The sequence below is a fragment of the Acanthopagrus latus genome, chromosome 5 (genome assembly GCF_904848185.1).
Source record: "Acanthopagrus latus isolate v.2019 chromosome 5, fAcaLat1.1, whole genome shotgun sequence".
Lineage (NCBI taxonomy): Eukaryota > Metazoa > Chordata > Actinopteri > Spariformes > Sparidae > Acanthopagrus > Acanthopagrus latus.
Window position 1 is genome coordinate 10,543,272 of NC_051043.1, and position 19,947 is coordinate 10,563,218.

At 41.1% G+C, this 19,947-nt stretch overlaps 1 protein-coding gene across 1 annotated transcript in view; it reads right to left on the reverse strand.

The window, feature by feature from the left end:
- LOC119019268 (versican core protein-like) overlaps nt 1-18,731 on the reverse strand; it is a 47,747-nt gene extending 29,016 nt beyond the window's left edge. The window contains exons 1-5 of the mRNA XM_037097712.1: nt 18,632-18,731; nt 13,053-13,436; nt 11,812-11,986; nt 11,276-11,403; nt 8,634-8,927 (exon numbers count right to left, since the gene is read on the reverse strand). Coding sequence (XP_036953607.1) covers nt 8,634-8,927; nt 11,276-11,403; nt 11,812-11,986; nt 13,053-13,436; nt 18,632-18,731 — 1,081 coding nt within the window. The remainder of the gene's footprint in view (nt 1-8,633; nt 8,928-11,275; nt 11,404-11,811; nt 11,987-13,052; nt 13,437-18,631) is intronic.
- Between the last annotated feature and the right edge of the window lie 1,216 nt (nt 18,732-19,947).

Sequence of the window (19,947 nt, forward strand, 5' to 3'; positions counted from 1 at the left end):
TACATCAGTCAATTTTGCCCCCGCTACTCTGAATTTCACTTTCTTGATTGCCCAGTAAAACTATATGGACTGAGTCAGTGCATATATGAAACCAAAAGCTGATACATGCATTAAACAAAGTAATATTATGAAACAACAACAGAAAAACACTTTTGGTGAAAATAAGGTTGAAGAGTTCTATGTGAGACACACTGTATGAAGTACCTTTTGGAAGGAATACAAGTAAGCATTCACAGTTCCTACAAGTTTTCTCACAAAATCATTTCTTTAAGAAAAAGGTCTCAAATAAACAAACATTACGAAATACTTCATATCAATGTCTCTCCAACATACTTGTAAGCCTCAGTTGAGTTGATATCCAAACTTCATACAAAACATAATTTAAAATTCACATTCTAAATTGATGTGAACAGAAAATATCAGAGGCCACTGCCAAGCCCATCACCAATGTCATCAAAAACTATTGATATTCTAAAGGTACTACTAATATGATTTACAAAATAAATGACCTGGCAGGTAAAAAGATTCTGTTGTTAATAAAGAAGGATAACCCATTCAACAGAGAAGGTCTTAATCATTGTATGTCAGTATTTCAATAAAATACATCATGTAGCTGTGGCTGTTTAGTAAAGTTTTGTGGTAACACTTTAGAACATATTCAACATATTCCTACATCATCATAAAATAATGAAACACATTCCAAGACAACGTCATCCCAATTTACATCTTAAAATATAAGAGGAATAGATCTAAACATAAATGTTCAATTAAAATCATTTAAAAAAAAAAAAACATTTTTACCAGTACTATTTATTTGGATTACATCATACTATAAAAGTAATGATGTTATCGCATCATGTCTGTGTATTACATTATCCAACATGGGACCACAAACTGAGTGATGTCAGATGTCAACAGCTGTCTGCTCTTCATGTTTAAGGCTCACTCAGAGGCAGTGTCCGACTCTGTAGATCATCAAACTTTTGACAAATCCAATAATATGTTGGTGGCAAAACAAACTGAGCACTGGTTAATCCTGCAATGTCCTGAACTGTTTACCACTGTTTATTTATTATGTAGTTCAAGCAAAGAGGAGCAAAAAATTATTCACACACAAATTACCTACCATGAAATCCTTTGATTTGCAAACTTTACTACATATCTCTCTGTGTGCCTCTCTCTCTCTCTCTCTCTCTCTCTCTCTCTCTCTCTCTCTCTCCGCCCCTCATCCCCTCTCACTTTGTTTCCCACAAATAGTGATCCAGAGAGATTACTGGTTGCAAACATGCACACCTGCACCAGCTCAGCTCTGCAGAAAGACACCTGTTTAAATCCCAGACCAGCCCTGGGAACTCAGGCAATGGACCGACCAGACTGAACCATTTACACTTTTCTAATCAGTCGGCTCCCCTGAAGCTCCAGAAGCCACATTAAACATCAATGCCTAGATCAAAGAGGCCTACTCAACCACAGGCCACCCTAGTCTGCAGAGGTTTGTTCGGCAAAAACACAGCTGTAAGGAACAAATTAATATCTTAGCTGGCAACAACCTTTAAGTGGTTTCGATTATTCTTGTGTATTTGTTTAAAATCTAATGTGTTAGTTAATCCAAGCCAATATACACAGTCCTTAAATAAAACCATATAATAATGTGTAATAATCACCAGTGTCATCTTTATCAATACAACTTTACAGAATTCAATTAACTTTAAAGCAATTCATTTATGACCACCCACACTGCATTCTGGACTCTTTTAATATATACAGCATATTTTAGAGTTGCATAAAAGTAGTTGAATGATGACGGCAAAAATAAGGTCTGCGCTGTATCATTTAGATTTAATACAGGAAAAGAACAAAAACACATATACAAACTATTTACCAATGCACTTTTCCAGTGTCCAGTATTGTCGTTGCACATTTGACCCACAACCTGTATGTTCAGGGTTTACATTATAAGCTAGAAAAGTATTCAGTATTTGCAGTGCAAATGCACACAAGGCATAAAGGAACCGTTCAGATATTTTAGGATGTATGCTTTTTCCCTTCTGATGCAGGGTTGAATGCCCACAACTAAATGGGCTTGCACAGTGCTTTTCTTGTCTACTAGCTACTTGAAACGCTTTACAGCATACATTCAAGCACCCATTCATACATACAGTCATACAGAGAGGCTGTTAAGCAATTATGAGTCAAACGGATACAAAAGCCACCTACAGGCACCTTTAAAGCTAACACATTAGCTTGTTAAATTGCTTTTGCAACAAAATGCCTAATCGAGGAATGGGTGCCAAACTATTTTTTGGGCCAGTTCCAGTTATGAGGCAACCATGTCAAACTATTCCATTAAGGATCTGTGTGAACTGATTGTTAAATAGATATTTTATTACAGTAAGAATGTTCTACTAATGGTATTGTGAATTCTTTTGTGACATGTGTGGTTGGCATGCCTCAGAGTAACAACATTTCAAGTCATAATCTGTCATATAAACACTTCGTAAAAAGTGCATTAATTGTTTTCAGTTAATGAGAAACTTATGGACATTATTTAACATCTTGATATTATTGTGCAATTTGTAACCATGAAGCCAGACAACACACTTCTCCTTGTGCCACAATATTTTCCACAAGCTATTTTCCACACAAACTGGGAGGGCAGAAAGAGACCTTGAATGTCTCAGCTGAGCCACATCACATGATGTAGCAGTAATCACTCGCTTGGGTCAGGCAGCCTCCAGCTGTCCTCACCAAGAGGGGAGACTTTGCGTCAGCAGTGACATCACCACCTGTGGTTGAGTCCAGTCTATGATGACGAAAGGCATCTGTGCTTGCTTACTCAGGTAGACTGCCAACTCTGTTACTGCCAGGCTGGCTGTCAGTAAGCTGGTACATGCATTCACCAGGAGAGAAATACTGCAAATGCCTAGTGATTTGCAGTACAAATACACACAAGGCATAAAGACACACGCATTTTGTATATGCCTCTGTCCCAGTGCTACATGCATACACAAACAACGGCAGATGTAATGAGTACTCTTGGTAACTAAAGTGACCACACTGCAGAAAATGCTGATGGACACACAAGTAGTTTAAGAGTGCATAATCTGTAGTACAGACTACTGCTCTCTCAAGCAGGTTTCACACCTACCACGAAGCCAGACCAGATCCAAAGAACAGCCAAACGACCAATCCATTACCCTGTAAACGTTCCAAAGACCCAACATGTGCTGCTCTTCAGGGAGCTCAGCTCAGATGTGAGAGTAAATTAAAGGAGTAAAAAATGATGCAGCTGCTAGTCGCATGTGAGATCATGTGCTGTTGCCTTGAAAGTTGTGTCCTAATTTTCAAATAGCTGAATATGGGGAAATCCAATTCTCTTCAACTTGTGTCCATAAAAACATGATTGACATTACTCAGACATTTACATCAGCCCCATGTCATCTCAAGTAAGCGTTCTAAAATTGTATCAATGTTTTTTGAAGATTTTTACATTTTATGGTATGGAAAAGGGTATCAGATATTTTACATTACTACATGCCACTCTTATATAATAGTGACAGTAGAAACACTTGACTGAAAGCACACTGTAACTGGTAATTTAAAATCAACTGCTCTCAGGGTTTGAGAGCTACAGTTTTTAATAAATGTATACAAATAGAGCTTTTAGCTAGTCTTTATCCTGATCTACTGTACCCACTGACCAAATGGTTTAAATGACATTGTTGACTGTATATCTAACTAAGAATTGATTGATTAGTGTTAGCAACATAAGTCAAATAAAACTTGTGTATTTTAAATGTTTGTTCCAGATTAAACATCTCCTTGTGTCTTTTTTTGTCTTTCTCACCTTCTCTCTATCCCACCCTCTCTCTCTTATCTTTGTCAACAAAATCATCATCGAGACATCTGCTCAGTCCTGAGGCTACGCAGTCTTTCGGCAGCACTCCACACTGAGAACACATACAAACATGAGCCTGGGGGAACCGGAAAACAAAACACTTGGTCCATCATGGAAGAACTTAAAGTTGACTCACCATGCAACACATGTGCTAGTACACTGCAACTGATTTCATATTACTATTAATACTTTTATTTAAATGCTTTAGGAACAACCTTAACATAGGACCACTTTTGTTTGACCCTTTGATTTGAGATGGCCGGCTGCAGAGTCGCTGTAAATTGCCTCTTCTGTGTTTATGTGACCTCAATTTACTCCAACCACTATACATACTCTCTCTCTCTCTCTCTCTCTCTCTCTCTCTCTCTCGCTCTCTCTCTCTCTCTCTCTCGCTCTCTCTCTCTCTCTCTCTCTCTCTCTACTTCAGCACCCTGGACAGCACAGTGCCCCCCAACTCTAAGCTACTGCAGCACAACAAATCTCAATAACGCTTAAGTGTCATAAGTGTCAAATGCTGATTCAAAGGTTTAATGTATATGTCTTACCTGATACCTCATCGCCAACCACTGGACCAGGAGAGGTGGTTCTCTCAGACACATCAGAATCCATGGGAGAGGATGTGAAGAACTCTGTGTCAATCTCTGTGTCGTCCACTGTCAGGGTGTCACCGGCGCTGTGGTCTGGCAGCTGAGTTGTGGATTCATCAAAGACGTGTACACTTGTGGACAGTGTCACATCTTCAGCAGAAGTTTCACTGTCAATCATGACAGCAGAGGCTGTCACAGCTGCAGATGTAGTCTCTTCCTTGTGGGCAACAGCTGGCGTCTCTACATCCTGAATTTGAAGGGTGGTTTTTGTTGCAGTGCTAGTAGTGTCCGGTGGTTCTGTGGTGGTCATCTCACTGCCGGGTAGTGTGTTACACAAAACGATTGTGTCAGTAGTCGTATAAGGGACTTCTGATGGGCTGGAAGAGGGGTCCTGCTGGGATGGCTGAGGAGGTGGCTGTACCTCTACAGCATAAACAGTCTCAATATGATCAATGTCAATATAAGGATCAAAGTCAGGGAATGGTGTTGTTGAATGAGGCCCAGTGGTTGAGGGCATTGACTCTGAGGAGCTGAATACCTCCTTACTGGTTAATTCAATTGATTCTGTCGGCGTGTCGGTGAGGTTGGAAGTCATCGCTGTAGTGATCCCAGAATCCAACACAGTTTCCTCAGACTTCCCCACAGCAAACATGGGCTCTGTGATGAGAGAGGTGTCTGGTATGGGGACATCGGGTTGGATTGTATTGATTTCAATTACGGAGAGATCATCTGGCTCCTCGGTAGGCTTGGACACGGACTCAGTGCTTTCTGATGTGTCTTGGGGTACTGTGAATGTGTCACCACGCTGGGGAACGAATTTTGCACTGGTTACATTTTCACTTACAAAGTCCTCAACGTTCAAGTCGGTGTCATCATGTTCATCTTTGATGGTGGGTGCGACTGTGGTGATTAACTCTTCTTCTTGGCCTGCCGCTGTGGAGCGAGGTGGAGCCATACTGGTAGAAAACATAGAAGGAGGTTGTGTTGGAGCTGATAAGTCTTCGGGCTCCTCTGTCTCTGATACAGTTTTGGATGTTGGGGTAAGTGTAGTGGTGCTACTCTCCAGCAGAGGGATGGAGGTGGAGCTGATGGTGGTGAGGATTTCAACCACAGACATATCCACAAAGGAGGTCTGGTTGACCACCTGTCTCCTTCCTAAGAAAACACACAAAAGCACATTGCAAATTAAACAAGGAAGTATTAGAAAAGTCATCTGTCTAACTAACAAGCTTTTAAATATAACAGTGCAATTATTATCAAGACACTTAGTGAGCAACACTGGAGGATCAGCTCACCTTAATCAACTCACTTCAATCTTCAATTCTATTTAATTCGGTAGAGGATTTTTTAATTGTCAAGGAAATGGTATATCTTGGAAATGGTAGCAAGATTCAGTGTCTTACACTTTAAAGAATACAGACACTGTGCTGAGGTGTGGAAAGATGCTAAGATTAAAACAAAGATCTAAAAGTCAAATTGTCACTTCACTCGAATCAAATGTTCCATTCAAGTCTTATAGTCTTAAAAGAGCAGTATGCCACAGCTGCAATAACAGTGACACTTAAAGTTTCAGTACCCACAGTTAAAAGCTTCCTTGAAACCTGAGTGCGAAGGACCTCTTGTAAGTCTTAAAGTTGTTTATAACCTGTGTCAACATTAATTCACCTAATAAACTCAAAGAAACGTTGGAACCAATACTTTTACAAAGTTTTTATCGGCACTAAAATTGCTTGGAAATGACCTCAATTATCTTATAGTATCAGAAAGGCCATTATTATCAAGCTGATTTTCCATTAATAGTCTCTTGTACCTGATGAAATTTGATAGTTTGTCTTCAGCGTAGGGCAGATGAGGTAATGTTCAAAGGGTTCTATTTTCTGCACTTTCTCTAAACATTTCCTGAGGAACAGAGGAATTAAACAGCATATAAACTCCTTCCAGTGTTGTGGGTTTGTAAGAGTTGTCCGAATTATTTTTGTCCTCTCTTTGCACTGTGTCTCCTCCGACAGTTCACCTGACTTTTTCCTTGTCTTTGGTCGTGTCATTAAGCATTTTCTCCATATGTAAGTAATAGTCTTAAAATGCTCTCTAATGAGCTTGTCTCCTTATTCTTAATTTTTCATTCATAAGTAAATCCCCTTAACTTGTTTATGTTTCTCTTTTCTCTTCCTCCCTGCCCCCCTCACTTCCTATGCTCTTTCATTTCCTCACACCCATAAACAGCAGCGTTACAACTTTAGAAAGCTTTCCTCACTGGCGCAGACAGATTGTGTAAAGCCAGCTGCAGACCATTACGTACTAGCCCTCTTTCTACATGAAACTATCTCTGTGTGAGACAGGTTTTTCCCTAACAGGAAAAAATGGGGCCTGCTCTCAGAGGGAGTGCATTATCTCACCAATGTGTTCAAACTGTTGCTGTTTCAGAGGCCTTTGTTTTCTTCAGGCCGATCCACAGATCAACCGGAGCCCAATTATCCCCATTTTCCCTCTGCACCAACCTCCTTTTACTTTGTCTTACTGTGTAGTCTAACTTATGCAGGTTTACATAATAGCTGTTTTTTTAAGATATAATTTGGAGGGGGGGAGCAGGAAATGATGAGGTGAGTCCCACCAAACACTTGAAAGGCACTTAGACGGGGGCGTAAATACAACAGGACAGAGAGAGTTGACATGAAATACACAGAGGAGGAGGTGAGGGTGGACTGTTTGTGTGCCCTCTGAACTCCATGGGGACTTATCACCACAAGAGTTAGCATAGCTCAGGGGCAGTAAATGGCCAGGCAGGGGACGGCTTATCTGTCCAACCTCTCATTTGTAAAGATGGAAAGGCCGGGTCAAGGGTCACCAAGGATGACTGAATTTAGAAGTCCAGTAGTAGCTTTGTCCATTATCCAAACGTCTGCTCTGATAAGTACAAGTGAGAATGACAGAGGGCAAACTCTGACAGCGGAAATGAGATGAGAAAGGCGCAAAGGGAGTAAGATAGCGAGGCTAAAAAGGCTGACAGGTGTGGTATTAGTTACTTTTGCTCTGCCTCTCTAAATGGCAACTAGCAGCCATCATTTAAGTCTTCCCTGGGGGTACTGATTAGCTGAGAACACTCACATTTTGAGGGATTAGCCTAATTCTGCTAAGTTCCAGTGAACCATCAAGTGTCACTGTTTACAGGGATCCATAGCTATACGGCCCTGTCTGCCCATGGTGAGAAATTGCCATGGTTTGCAGTAAGGTGTCTTTTCCATCCATACCCGAGTGTGTCAACAGAAGGTGCAAAAAAGTTTATAGACATCCCAACCGATGAGTCTTCACAGCACCTTGGCTTGTCAGATTTATTTAGAAGCAGTTATGACTGGAATAACAATTAATTTGGCCTCTTATAATATTATCTAAAATAATGATGACATTTGGAACAGCACTCAAGTACATAAACTGTTTTAGTTTCCTTCACATCAACAGTGAGGTCATATACGGATAGAGGCTTAAGGAGCCTTGATTAGCCCAGCTGGAAGAAATAAAGATAATTAAAAAAATAAAAGAACACAGACAGATACAGACTGTCCACAAACTCTCAAGCAAACTGTTGGTCATTAATCTGCTGTTAGAATAAGAAACTGCCATGACCACTGCTTACCCTCCCCTTGGCTAATTTTCTTGCCACAAAAATGGGCGGGAAGCTAAAGTGTGAGACAGTGAGGTCAACTGGACACTGACATCTGTATGAGTAGTCTGGCACATAACACACAGCGCTCATAAAGAAATCACCCCTTTTCTCGCGTTGTTGTTGTCACTGAAACTATACAATCACAAAGCAAAAAATACATTGAACAAAACAATGAACCCAATTTGAGGCGGGTTGTAAACATGTTAAAATGCTGGTCTGGTTCAGATGTAGAAATGCTTACAGTGGTGCAAAGAGGGAGAAAATCAAAGGGTGGGGGAGCAGAGGCAACTAGGAGATGAGATCATAGCTCCTTACAGTCCAGGCCTGGTTTTGACAGGGAATGCTCTGTGCCTTCAATCACCGTCTGCCACTGTCTAAACCAAACTATAAGCATATACACCATATGACCCGCCATAGGCAGGTGATGTTTTTTTTTCCGTGACATACTGTAAATCTTCTGACAGCAACATGATGTAAGTGAATTTACCTTTAAAACAGTAAGCTCCAAGCTTCTTAGTTGGTTCCGGGAAGCCAGTCTGGTTTCTGTAGCGGTACATGGTCCTGACACCGATCAGGCCTCCCCCGCACTGGATTCTGGGTACTGAAACTGGATGTCGTGCACTACCATCAGAGAGCCAGCCATAGTCACATCTGTCCAGACCCTGTCGCCAGGCAGCATGAAGCTGGCCAGGGGTTGCCAGGACAGCTTTCCTCCTCTTACACTCCATACTGGCCTCCTCAAAAGTCATCTTATTGCTCACAGGAGCATAGAACACTTCACCTGAAACACAGATGGCAAAATGCAACAAAGTCAGAACAAAAGGCACTGACTCAAAAGCAGCATGATAAGAAATCACCAATGACCATGGAAACAAAATCTGATTAAACCAACTAAGCAGTGACCCCAGGCGGAGGGTTCGTCCACATTTCTACAAACTTTGGCATAAATGAAAGCTGTATCACTAACAGATGGACTGTCATTTCATATTTCTTTTTCTAATTATTTGCACTAAACAGAGAGCTAGACAGCAGGTAATTCGGAGGAATCTCAAGCCACAGATTTTTAGATAATTTTGACCTTTCAGAAGAGCCCTAGCCCAAAAACAGCTGAGAGAAGTTACAGCTGCACAGGGCACGGACCCAAAACATCTCCCACCGATCATATTTAGGACAACAGTAGTTCATTCATTATATTAATCTGAGGTGGGATAGCAATGCAGACAATGTGCCTGGCCTGTCAATGAATGCATCTGTACTGCATAACATTAGGTTTCCCCTCGGGGTGAGTGAACAAGATCACACCTTCCATGTTTCCTTGCTTCATGATGTTTGTGTTAGGATCTTACCTCCAGAGAGGTCACTGCAATATGTCAATTATGAACATTTATCGTAGCCTGGGTTATATAAATTAAAGACTAGAAAAGGCAATAACTTAATTGAAAACAAACAACATTGCAAGAGAGGATGACTGACTGGCTACATGTTTTCAGTTAGTCTTGGGCGTAGCATTTCAAATATCCCATGTTGGTTTCGTCCCATTGATTTACAATGGCACTGAGATTATCCACCCAGAAATGAATCTCTCTTTAAAGCAGACAAGGGACATGGAATCCTCCGCAAAAAACCTTCAACATTTATACTTCACTGTTTTACATGTCCATTTTAGTGTAAAGTTTTCTGCCCGTCAAATTTATCGATGAACTATTTGTAAGCAGGGCTCGAGGGCTTTTTCAAAACCTTTTCATCCTGATAAAAAATGCGGTAGGAAAGTAAATTTAGTGAGTATGTGATGAATCACTTCATCGAAATTGAGGAATTTCATTGAGATTTTTTAGTTTTAAGGATGATGAATTAATAAAGTATGACAGAAAAACCTCAATAGTAGCTTTGAATGTAAAGAAATGACATTAGTTAGTACATGTGTTATATTAGTAACCACTTATTTTAGATCCAAACATCAAACTCTAACAGACTATGCCCAATTTTAAGTGAGCGTTTTGAGGCCACTAGGTCCATTTTTATGGTTAAGTTAAAGCAAGTATTTTTGCTAGCACACAAAATGGCAGAACACTGAGATTATATGAATTAACATTATAATACTAATGAATATCTTGGGCCTTGTTGTGTCAGTGGTAGGCAGCAGTCTATAACAATTACTGATGTTACCAGTGTGCCCAGCTCACTTATACTGTAAACCCTTTGTAGCATGTCATCGCCCTCTCTCTGCCACTTCTGTAATCTATCTAATGAACAGTACAGTAATACAGAAAAATGGCCTATGATGCTACTTTCTACTACCAAATCAAACACACAATAATGATCCAACATACACTCAGTAAATCAAAGCAAGGGTGTGATGTTTGTGTTAGTTTAATAAGAGCAAACCTACCCATCATGGCCCATTATACAATGCATCTTTGAGGTCCTTAGTGACTGTGGGGCGGGGTGACCTTTTTTGGCTGACACCATTGTCTACATCAGCTTGTCACACTAATAATATGATTGTCACAACACTGACTGATATCTTAAATTTCACACCTTATTAATTTGCATCCTCTTCAAAAATAATTACAACTGTATTATGGAGGGCTGCACGGTACAAATCCCAGCTAAGTGCAACTACAGGGGGATGAATGGTGTTTAGATGTGTCAAGAGGGATGTTAACGCTCATAAAACTCTCTGAGTGGAGTGGAGTCTATCAGCAGTAACAGGCAGAATAATGAACAGACAGAAAAAAGACTTTTGGCCGGAAAGAGAAGACGTCTCGCACGCAGTGCCAAAGCCATTTAAAAATCCCATTATCACATTTTTGTTGGTGAATTTTTTAAAAACCACTTAGCTGGAGAATTATTTTTTAACTCCTGCTTTTGTGTCATTAATAGGATCTTCTCTCTAATGCTAATTCCTTTTTGAAAAATATATAACAGATCCCACATCGTCACAAATACAGCATTCTGACAAAATAATTCAGTGTATTTTAAGAGTGGTCTTTTGAGCAGTAAAAGTAATTTGCTTTGGCACTGTGATACTTTGGAGGTTTTGTCATTTCAGCCAGAGGGTGTGTCAATGCCTCTTAACGACACCTCATTAGTTAGAACTAGAAGAGCCTAATTTCACGGTTGACTTACCGTCAAGTCTGTCTACATAGCAGTATACATCATAGGTTTCAGTGGGTTTCCTGGTCCCATATGTCCTGACACCAGGTTTAGTCTTGAGGTTGCCAAAGCATCCATTCCTTGGTCTTATGATTGGGTATCTGTACAGACAGAGAAACAAAGAGACATTACAACACATGAGTTAGACCATCTAACCTTTGTTCAAAAGAAATTTGCATCACATCAACATACAATCAAATATGTAACATTGCATAGCAGTGTGAGGCTGCATGGTGCTGCTATGGTGAGCAGTTTCCTCTGGGTGTTCCAGCTTGGTAACTAAATTATCCATAGATGTGAGTGAGAGTGTAAATTGTCATTTGTCTCTATGTGTTAGCCCCGTGATGAACTGTTGACCTGTTCAGGGTGTATCCCAACACATGCTCAGTGTTAGCTAGAATCAGCTCCAGCCCCCGTGATCCCCCCGAAGAATATGGGTGGAAAGGATGAATGAAAGAGGGGTAGTGTTTGAAAGAACTAACTAAATGGCAGGGAATTGAATTGCTAACCTCACAGTCTGGTCAGCAATCCAGCCGGCATCACATTGATCAAAACCATCCTCATAGGCTGCTTTCAGTTGTTCATATGTAGCAATGGTTGCTCCAACATTTTGGCAAGTTTGGACGGCCTTCTGGTAGTCCAAATTGTACCTGTTGGTGCTTGCCCGGTAGTGAAAAACAACACCTGGCAACAAATTGAAGAAAAACAAATGACCATCCAAAAAGTGAAGCATAATGAAGTTTTAGGGAACATTAGGATCTGGAATTCATCATCATAATTTCAGTGCTATAAATTACGGCAAATGTCTTACAAAGCACACACCATGAGAGAAATAATTGAGTATCTCAGCTGCTTTGGAAAGGAGACACTTTGCAATAAACCAAGAGGATAAGGCGAAATACTCCACAGTTCACCACAAATGAACGCGATAACTGCAAATGATGCCATGGCCCTGAAATCCCCATATTTGTGGACAGTAAACAGGCGCAGAAGATATGATTGATGGTCCTAATTAACATTGCAGATAGTTGGAAAAGAGGTTGTGCAGATTGTAAAGCAGTGAAAACCAAAACTATCCCAGTATCCCCCACCCCACCCATGTTTTCTACATCCCCAAAACATGAGTTATAACTCCAGCACACATCTCAAGTGAGCACATGTAGAATGCACATAATGACAGGAGGTAAGGAAGGGTGATTCCCACCCCCCCCAAAGGAGACCATAACTTTTGGCTTGAAAGGCACTGCAGTTATGATGCATTATCATAATTTAACACTTGTGTAAATTTGATGAGGGATATTGCTCTGTGAGGGCAAAGCAAAAAAGATATGGTAACACCCACTGAGTGCCCCACCAAGAGGAAAATCCCCACTGACAAGGTGGCACTCACGATGAGGTTATAAGTACAGCTTTTGTTATGCATACCCACATGCGGAATACCATTTGTATTTGGGCCCCGGAATGGCTGCTTGTAATGGACAGGGTCCCAAACTCTTTTTTAAGAGTGCATCGCCTCTAAAATAAAAACTACTGCAAACTGTGGTTACTCCGCGTAACTACTGGGTAGTTGCTGCTATCAAAGTAAGCAGAAGGGCGCCCAGAGTTCTCTCGTATGGTTTACATTTCTATCACCACTTGTATTGCATTTCACTATTATTAAGCCTTTGCAGCAAACCCCCTCTTCATTCAGAGTGTCTTGGGGAAGCAAGTCTTTTGAAGGATTCCAGTATGATATGTTCATGGCTCTTACCGTTGACATCAAGGTTGACTGTATCCTGAGTGTCCTCGATGCCGTACATGACCTCACAGCGATAAGTGCCCGCGTCACTGGCGCGCAGCTTGACCATTGTCAGCGAGGCATCACCTACATCCTCGGGGTGACTGGGTACTGAGACACGGTTCCTGTAGCTGGAGCCTATTTTGATGATGCCATTTTGCGCCACAAGCACTGTGGATTCTACCTCTCCTTCTATCTTGGTCCATTTGATCCGCAGGTAATCTCTGCTATAGATGACTGTTCCATTGGGAGCGATGACCGGTGCTGAGGTCGGGATGGTGGAGAAGAAGCAGGGAAGATTAACCTTCCCTGAGAGGGACCCAGTTATTGGTCTGATTATCGATAATGCGTTGGAGGCTGAAAGGCAAAAAGGTAAAAAGGGTTACATTCTTCAACATATGCCGATTCATTCAATTCTATATTTTTGGTTTAATTTTTTGCTTTATGATTTTTTTCTTTAAGGCAAATACTCATCTTTTCTGTTTACTCTCAATCTAACAGATGCAAGTAGCTGCTATAAAATGTGCGACCCATTTGCAGCGACAGGGTGGGACAACTACACCCAGCCTAATAAAAAAAAAAAAAACATGCATCATGGCCTGAAATTGGCTCTTGGAAAGTCAAACCTCATCCTTAAATTGATGGGTGTGGGAACACATTTAACGCTGCCCATAGTGTACATGCAGCATGTTTGCATGAAGCTGATTATAACTGGTTAAACAGTGGAGTCTTGTCTGCTTCACTTCATGTTATGCCACTGCTGAATTATCTGCACGTTAGTTTTCCTCTTCAAATGATCCCACTTTCACCTACATAGCAACTAACTCACTGATGATAACAGGTAGGCCCACACACAAAGGAGTCAAATATGTCATCAGCGAGCTGCACACTGAAAAATGTCATGTATCTCCTGTCTCATGACCTCCCACTCTACTCTCAGCTGAAAACCTTCTACAGCTGTTACACACCTACACTGCAGCACAGGGTAAGGATGTTTGATTTAATCCAATAATACAAAACAACACTCTCTCGAAGACTTACACAGTGCTAAGCAAGACAAAGTGAATAGTTGTTATCAGGAGAGACTTCAGAAATATAGTCCACAGTGTGATGAAGAACACAGATTTAGTCAACAAACTCTCCTGATGCTAGATTTGCCCTACTCTGAGAGCACCAGACACGCTGTAAACTCAGTGAAAAGCAGATGAAGCGTGTTAAACTTCTTCCCACAAGGTTAATAGTTACAAAGCTTAATCCCCCTCCGCCCTGAGGTCTGTCCACAGTTCAAACTGTTGACTGTACCTCGTTCTCACTCCACTTCTATGTGATGAGGCAAAGCGAAGGGGGATGTCAGACAGGACGCCAGACATAAATGAATGGCAACTGGCTGAATCACCCTGGCCTGTGGAGGGGAAGCAGATTTACCTTCTTTTCTTTTTTTTTCTTTTTTTTGGGGGGGTTGGGGGGCTCTCACAGGAAACAATGTGGGGAATGCTCTGGAAACAGTGGTGGGACAGCCCCCAAGGCATCAGTGTGTGTGCTTTAACAGAGGGCCTTATTAGGATGAGGGGTGAAACCAGCTGTTATTTCCAGACTGGGAGCCCGGTCTAATTGAAAGGTGTCCATCCATACCCAGAGACAAGGACAGGAACAAGGGGGCCAGGAGAGCCAGGGGGGCCAGAGGGGCCAAGATGCAAACCTCAGTGGCCAACGCTGTCACCTTCGCCACTGAGTGAAGTAGAAGTACGGAGGCGGCTTATCGCAGTCTCCTACTCCACGAACAAAGTGAACCCTTAATGGTAAAGGTACCATTGACACTCTCAGTCAGTTGGCTGCAGATAATCTGTAGGGTACAGACACCCGCTAAATGTGAACGTGTCAAATGACTTTGTGTCGGACGGAGGAAGAGAAAGAAGGAGGTGTAGGAAGGAGAAGCATTTACGGCTTCAAAACATACCTGTTGCAGTAGCAGCTTCACAGAGGCAACATAACCACAGGATATGCTTTATATTGAGTAACATCTGTTGGAAAAATCAAAAGTTGCATTAGTTCATCATCTTTTATGGTGTTCGTTTTGCTTGACAGTCTTTGTACTACGCACAGGTTTGACCCTTTCAGAAAAATCAAACAGTGTGAACTTCTGTTCCTCATCTACATTGCAAAAGTGTGAAATATCTTTTAACATTATTATCTACAGACACAGCCTGCAGTCATTTTATCACTTGGACACCCAACTTTGATTTTATATATATATATATATATATATATATATATATATATATATATATATATATATATATATATATATATATATATATATATATATATATACATATATATAAAATGTTACCAAAATCAATCAACATTCATTAAGCAGTTTTATCTATATTGACATGGATCTTCCCTCTTTCAAATATGTTGATGCTTAAAGAACCCCTGAACACATCCATCACATCTCTCTCACGCATCATGTTACCTTGCAGAATACTTTTGTCATCCCCTTTGTGTTAGAATAAAGTCTGACATTGACAATGTATTACATATTTTCAGTGAATGTATGGGTGACAGGGCTGAGGGATTGAGATTCCTGAGTTCCTCGAAATGCAGAGTTTTCTTGGAGACAGGAGCACAGAGCCCACCGCCCTCATCTCCACCCACTGTGTCAACAGAGGTGGTGGGTGGCTGTGGGAGCTGACTTACTCACATATTAATGGCAATTGGCAATGACAAAAGATCATCATCGCAAATATTTCAGAGTGGGTATGACTGACTTAATGCCAGCACTCCCACAGTATATCCCAGTCACGGGACCCACCCTAATAGACTCAACTAAATGAGACTTTGGGGAGACAATCTGAGAAAAAAAAGGTGCAGGACAAATAATAGTACTGCCCCACTGCACATTTGTTTTTTTAAAAATGCCCAAAACATATAGATTTGCTCTACAATGTGAGTAAACTGCAGGCACCGAGAGATGGATTTCTAGGAAATCGAAAAAAAGATGAGTCACAGGGGCTTTTAATTGGTAGCAGAATGTTGGAACCAGCGGTCCTTTAAGTTCAGCTCCTGTTCAGCTCCCTCATATATCGGTTCTGGTGCAGTTTAGTTCACTTTCTTTCTTTACAGAAAAAAAAAAAAAAAAAAAAAACACCTGTTGCTTGTGGATGCTCAGAGGAAATCATGACATCATAAGATAGTATTTTAATATGCTAATTTCAAAATCTAATGTGTGATTTGAAGAAAAAGAAAGAAAGAAAGAAAAAACATTGTATCCGCAGCGCTCCTTCTCTCCATTCACTTGGCTCACTCCGCGGCGGGACACACCAGTGTGGGTTATCTGAGGACACCGCGGCATCACTGGGCGCGCACTGTTAAATCATTACTAGGCTGGAAAGTTTACTTAAATGTACCGGTATCTGTTATTAGATTGAAATTATAACAATGTTGTTGAGCAGCAAACCAACAAATGCGTAAAAAGTCAATTCTTTAGTTGAGAATAGTACTCTCATATAACAGTTTAGTCCAAACACACAACGGACAAATACTTACCTTTAAAGTTGTTTTATTCCATAAAATGTACAAATATCGATTAACGTCCTTAAATCCAGTTAGTCCCAGTGCGCAACATGCGTGCGTAAAAAGTGCCCAAAATATGTCCACTTCAAATCGGCGCAAGAGAACTTATCTCCCCTCTGCGCCTTTCTCTTGTCCCTGATGCTCCAGAGTTGCAGAGTCCCACTCCGGGATGTTCGTGGTTCTGACCGGGGCGACAGAAACCGTGAAGTGCTGGCAAGCAACAAGTTCAATTTTGCCTAACGCACACTGTTATTTCGTCAGTGTTGGAGGAGGTTGAGAGGAGGGGCAGAGTGCCCATCCGAAAAGTGAATGAGACACCTTGGGGAGGAGGGGAGGAGGGGAAAAAAAAAAAAAAAAAAAACTTAATTTGGCTCTGTGCCCGAGAGGTATAATCTCGTCCAATCAGAGTGTTCCGAAATCACATGGATCCTTTGTCATTACAGACAGAGCGCGACTTCACTTCAGGTTGCCAAATCTGATCTAACAGTCAGAAATTAATCAAATGAGAAATAAATTATACCAATTTTAATTCTTTACTTTAGGTGTGTCGTGTTTATAAAGTGTATGCAATCGATCAGCCACAATGATGAATTCAGCTGATGCCTGAGAGCGCACGGGCCATATTCAAGGGTGCGCAATGGAAACAGGGTGGTGCAGACATGTCTCTGGATGAAACTGAGTCACGACCTGTTTGTTCCAACAACATATTTCTGTCAATATTGTGAGGGAGTCGTCTGGTCCACCACACCGAGACCCTTCAGACAGTTTTTTAGATTCACGGGTCTTATATCCATTTGATTTCGAGATGAAAAGCCATCTATCACTCTTTGAAATTATTCATATGAACACATAGACACAAACGTTTGATTAGACCGTGCTTCTGTCTTTACCTTATTAAGTTTGTGCTAGAAATTAAAGTTCTCCCGGCAGAAATGGATTATCTCAAATGGAAACAGATTAGGTTTTAGCATGACTCTCTGGCTGATGCAGGAGGGGAGCCAGACGGTGATACAGTGGTTAATGGTAACCTCTGCTTGGCTTTTCCACACGGGGGAGAGGCTGGACCACAGTTTATCTACTCCTGACTAATAATCACTAGGATTGGCTACTGTTAGATAGGTAGGAGGGCTTAACTGTGCCTGTGTGTGTGTGTGTGTGTGTGTGTGTGTATGTGTGTGTGTGTGTGTGTGTGGTAGGGACAATCTTCCTCAGTCTGGCAGTGATTATGACTCCTAGCAGTGTGGGCTAAGACGTGTATCTACGTTTGTCTTAACACAATGGCAAATAATTTGAATATGCAAAAAGCGTACATTCACTTGTGTGACATATCAGAGGCAGCATTAAAACACCCAGTTTGTTATTTGCTACTTTGGTGGTCAATCCGAACAGAATTCTTGTTCATAGGTCAAATGTTTGAAATTCGGATAATATACAGTCTGAAGGACTGGCGGCCTGTTTCACCACCGTTCGCTAGTATCATGAGACAGTAACTTGTTCCTGGATGAATTAAACTGTAATGAGTCTCATGAAAATTAAAAACTGGTCACTCTGAGACATCTGTGAGCAAATGAAACTTCATTTGCCTTTAAAGAATTTTTTTTTTTTAAAAACAGCCTTTTTTTCTGGCATTTTTGCCTTTGGCTTTGGCTTCACAGTTGCAGTAGAGATTGTGCAACAAGACTGCATAGCAAAAGGCAATTGCTACTTATCATTAATTACTTTTTAAAATGTTAAACTTCATATCTCAGAGTGATACAGAAGTATTTTTTCCTCATATGTATTTGACATAGGAGCCAGAATGACTTCATCAGACGGTTTCACAGTGGTTTCATGTTCATAGTGTTCTTTAATGACAGCCTCAGCAGACATATAGGCTTCTGCATGTGAATCAGAACTGACGGGTAGGTCTGGTTGATGACTCTAGCAGGGTGGACTAATTGTTCAAAATCATGGTGTGGCCTTCTGAAGGCACTCACCCCAGCTGAGAGTGGGAGCAGAGGTGATAAGGCTCTGACAGAGAATATTACCCTTGAAGCCCAGGGGGCCCTTGTAAAAAGTTGTAGGTGCCTTTTCCATACCTGCGTGCATTGTAATTATATCGAGGCTCAGCACCAGTTAGCCACAGTACACCTTTCCTCTGCAAGGCTGGACTGGTCTGGACGGCCGGACTCTGAGAAAGAGAAGAGGGGAGGGAAGCGCTGGGTGAGATGGAAGGGGGAGGCAGGAGTATCACACATGGTCCAACCTGCCACTCACTGTGGTGTTAAGTCTCAGTTAGACAATTAAAATAGACAAAGTTTGAAAATGACACATTTTCAACATTAGAGAGTTGAAACATGTTGGAACTGAGCGGGTAGGAAACAAATATGCATGCACAGCAATCAATAATAGACTCTGACAAAGACAAATTGCATTCTGATGTCAAAACCTCCAGGAAGCAGGCTTCCTTACTTGACAAAGAGCTCAAACTGACCTGATTCTGGGTGGAATTTGCCGCCTGACCCCAGCAAACTCAATTTTAGAGTTTAGGGGAATCATTTAATCATTTTACTGCTTCACCCTCTTAACCGAGTCATCGTTAAGTTAAAAGTCGCAAGTCACTCAATGCCGTGTAAAACGTCTCTACTGTATGTGTAACCATGGAAGTCCTGTTTTCTTTCAGTGCCCATAAATCAGTGAGTCAAAGAGCCAATCAAAGAGTGTTTGATCCTGGTGATCTGCTGTGCGGGCCCCAAGATGACCCACATATCACATGACCTATAAAGGCGGTCTACCTCCGGCACCATGCCACCTCAGACAGCATAAAAGGAGTGTCATATTTCTCCGACCCCAAAGGGATCCGTCCAGCTGAAACTTACAATATTAAAGGCTGAAGCCACTTTGATTTGAATGTGTTTGATCGATTACATACAGATCAATATTTTATTTTTTTCTGTACAAGGAGATCATCCAGAATCTACACGTAAACATGGAATAATGAAAAGCTGGAATCACTGCAATTCACCTGATATGTTTGACAAGATGTTTGTTCCTGTATAAACAAACCAAACACAAACATCCAACAAGTGGTACACATTAAGATGACAAAATTACTCTTCTGGGCATCGCAAGAAGAGAAATAAATTAATAAGTAACAGTGTGACAAGCTGTACAATTTAAGTGTCAAACAAAAGCCAAACCTGTGACACACAGAAAGAAAAAAAAACAGCTTGCTGTTATTTCCCAAGACACAAGAAAACAAGCTTGTGATGTGTGCATTGCGTGAGTGAACACCCCATTTAGAGCCGAAAAT